Below are 2,968 nucleotides of genomic sequence, written 5' to 3' on the forward strand. Positions count from 1 at the left end.
GTGTTGTCACTGTCTATAAAATAAAAACTAAGATATGTGATCACCCAGATGGAAATCAAGTGTATTTATTGATTTATTCATTTATTTTTGTAGTCCCAGTTTTCATTATCTTTACTGTGAATGTTTATCTATAATCACACTCTGAGTTACTCACAATCAGTTGCTATAAACAAGAAAGTGTTTTCAAATAGCCACTACATAGTATTTCTGACTTTACAGTTGTCATGAATTAAAGTGATGCCAAGGGACATATTCCATTCATTTTCAAACTGATCCAGGCTGATAAATCTCGAGCATCCTCACTCACAGATGTCAGCAGAAGAACTTGCAGTGCAACATTCTCAACAAGTCACAGCTGACGCACTGACCACACCTTTGGAGTTTATAAGGTCTAACACAAGGACTCTCCCATAATACTCTCTGTATCTCAGGTACTGTGTGCACAGGATAAGCAAGATCACAGGTAAAGAGTCTTTTCGTTTTGTGTGTGTGTGTGCATATATCTTGTTAATCAGTGTAACGTTTTATAATTATAATGTTGATTTTATACATTGGTGATAAACCTCACATTTTTTAAAATAAATATATACAATTTTGATATGTTAAGTAATTGTTTTTGCATATGTGGTAAAAAAAACATGCTTGTTACAAGATGCGTGACAAAATGTAAAATATTTGCATATGCTGATGGAGGAGGTCTTCTAAACAGGAAGAGAGAGAGAGAGAGAAGTCTTGAAGTACACAAAATAAAATATACTTTGTATGTCATCAGCTTCAAAGTGCTTGACATACATATAAATCTGTTTGCTTTTAGATATGGAGATCAAAGTACTGATGGTAGCTGTGGTGATTGCCTCTGCTGTGTCTTACACTGCAGGCCAACTGCCAAGCCCAACATCTCTCAATGTAACAAACCCCAACTCTTCCATTCACTACTACCTCTCAGTGTCATGTTCATGGCTTTAATCATGGTACCTTCATTCTGTTCTTCTTGGTAGACCACCATCACTAACAGCGGTTGTGGGACATCTAAGATGTGTGTGGCTCAGCCGTCCAATTGCATCCCTGCAGGAAACAGCAGTTGTTATTTCGCCTCCTCCACAGTCTCGTCCAACAGCACAATCTTCTTTGAGCTCAGTGGCACAACATCTGGCTTTGTGGCTCTGGGACTGGCCACCAATCAGTCTCAGGTATTTTTCAGCTATCAGTGCATCACATACCATAAAATCTAATTTAAGCCCACATACTCTTGTTTCATTAACCGATAACGCAGAGAATATGTTGGGAAAGTTGTTCCAACATATTTCAGACTTCAGAACAGTCAGGTACACTATGTGATACTTATTATGAGAGCTCATTTCTCATTTCATCTTTGCAGGGACCCACTATTGTGTTTGTCTGTGCCAACAACAACAACAGTTTTGTGTTTCAAACTGCCAGTTTTACTAATAGCACGGCTGGCTTTTCTCTCATTAACGTGGTAAGCATTAATATGTAAAAAAAATTTTCAATCTTTGAGTACAAAACAAATATTTTTTTTGCAATTTTATGTATGTTAAATTTTGAACTATTATGATACCGATGAATTTAACTCTTTCTCTCTGTCTCTATCTCCCTGTGTATCTTTTTTACTCTCTAGACCTCTGTACTCAGTGTTCAGGGTGCAGTAAATGTGAGTCAAAGCATCCAGTGTACTTTTAACACCACCACAAACCTGACCAACACTGGTTCCACCTTCTCTTACTACATGAGCATCTACAATGGCAACTTCAGTGGTGGGCTATCACGCTTGTTTACAATTCACAATAAACATAATTTGTTTCGGTCTTCTGAGTAAAGACTTTCCATTGCATTTATACAGGATCTCAGCCTGGGGTACCAGCTGTGGTATACAGTTCTAACACAACACTGAACCTGGCCAATCCCTCAAGTAACCAAAGTAACTCAACCACTGTGACAACAACTACGGCTACAACGAGCACCACCAAAGGTGGAGGCAGCTCACTTGCCAGCGCTGGCATGCATGGTAACTATAAGCTTTCTACAAACTCTACTTTATAAAGTCTGAAAGTACAGCACTAAAGCCAGGTACCGATATAACTCTTAGTTAGTTAAGATGTATTTACAGGCTTTTATTGACTCCCTGTCTTTATGGTGTTACACACAGGGCTGGCCATCCTTCTGTCTACGATCATGCTCCGTGTTCTTTGTTAAGCGCTTGCTTTGAAACTTTTCTTGCACTGGACATCATCTCCGGGTACAGCATGTGGCAATGCATAGGCTAGCCTGAAAATGGACAGTCTATAGACAGTGTATGTGTATCCGTTTCGGTTTGCAATTTCAGGACAATGAGGAAAACAGAAAACACTTAATTTACACATCATTGCTTACAGCAAAACTGACAGCATAAATGTAAAAATGTTAATTTATGAATATATGTAATTTATGAATATATATATATATATATATATATATATATATATATATATATATATATACACACACACATATGCATGAAATGCATGAATGAAAGATGATGCTACATCCTTATAACAAAACAAATGTGCTTTGTGTGCGTACAGAGAAATGTGAAACATAATGATGTCATCATTCATTGGCTGAACATGACATTTCTCCTGTTGTTGCATCTTTTTCTCACTTAATGACTAACTCAATTAGCTCTTGAATAGGTTTTCAACATTTGTGCTCCTTGTATTACATTCATGTTTGTAAATATGTAATGAAAATGTTGTACCTAAAATAAGAAGAAAAACTGTTTAAAATTTCTTTGACATTCACTGGCAATGTTATGAGGATATATTTTACCTGTAAAATTTAATTAAAATACTTGATTAAAGTTTATTTTCCATTATACTTGTGGGTGTTGTGGATGAATCTAGCTTTTGATGCTCACACCAATTAATTATGAGTAGGCTACATGTCTTTTTTACCATTGACCTCAGTTTAT

General features: G+C 36.5%; 1 protein-coding gene across 1 annotated transcript; it reads left to right on the forward strand.

Annotated features, from left to right (window-relative positions):
* Window positions 1-340: 340 nt before the first annotated feature.
* LOC143475619 (putative ferric-chelate reductase 1) lies at window positions 341-2,480 on the forward strand. The gene is made up of 7 exons (XM_076973498.1): window positions 341-463; window positions 815-906; window positions 999-1,190; window positions 1,379-1,480; window positions 1,640-1,775; window positions 1,862-2,026; window positions 2,168-2,480. The coding sequence occupies exons 2-7, from the start codon at window positions 817-819 to the stop codon at window positions 2,212-2,214; spliced, it is 732 nt and encodes a 243-aa protein (XP_076829613.1). The 5' UTR covers window positions 341-463; window positions 815-816; the 3' UTR covers window positions 2,215-2,480.
* The last annotated feature ends 488 nt before the right edge of the window (window positions 2,481-2,968 follow it).

This window comes from Brachyhypopomus gauderio, chromosome 14 (genome assembly GCF_052324685.1).
Source record: "Brachyhypopomus gauderio isolate BG-103 chromosome 14, BGAUD_0.2, whole genome shotgun sequence".
NCBI classification, from domain to species: domain Eukaryota; kingdom Metazoa; phylum Chordata; class Actinopteri; order Gymnotiformes; family Hypopomidae; genus Brachyhypopomus; species Brachyhypopomus gauderio.

Excerpts from the sequence above, each read along its gene's own strand:
- LOC143475619 (XM_076973498.1), top strand. The coding sequence starts at position 817 with ATGGAGATCAAAGTACTGATGGTAGCTGTGGTGATTGCCTCTGCTGTG. Across the intron at positions 907-998 it reads CAAGCCCAACATCTCTCAAT|ACCACCATCACTAACAGCGG; the intron begins GTAACAAACCCC and ends TCTTCTTGGTAG. Across the intron at positions 1,191-1,378 it reads TGGCCACCAATCAGTCTCAG|GGACCCACTATTGTGTTTGT; the intron begins GTATTTTTCAGC and ends TCATCTTTGCAG.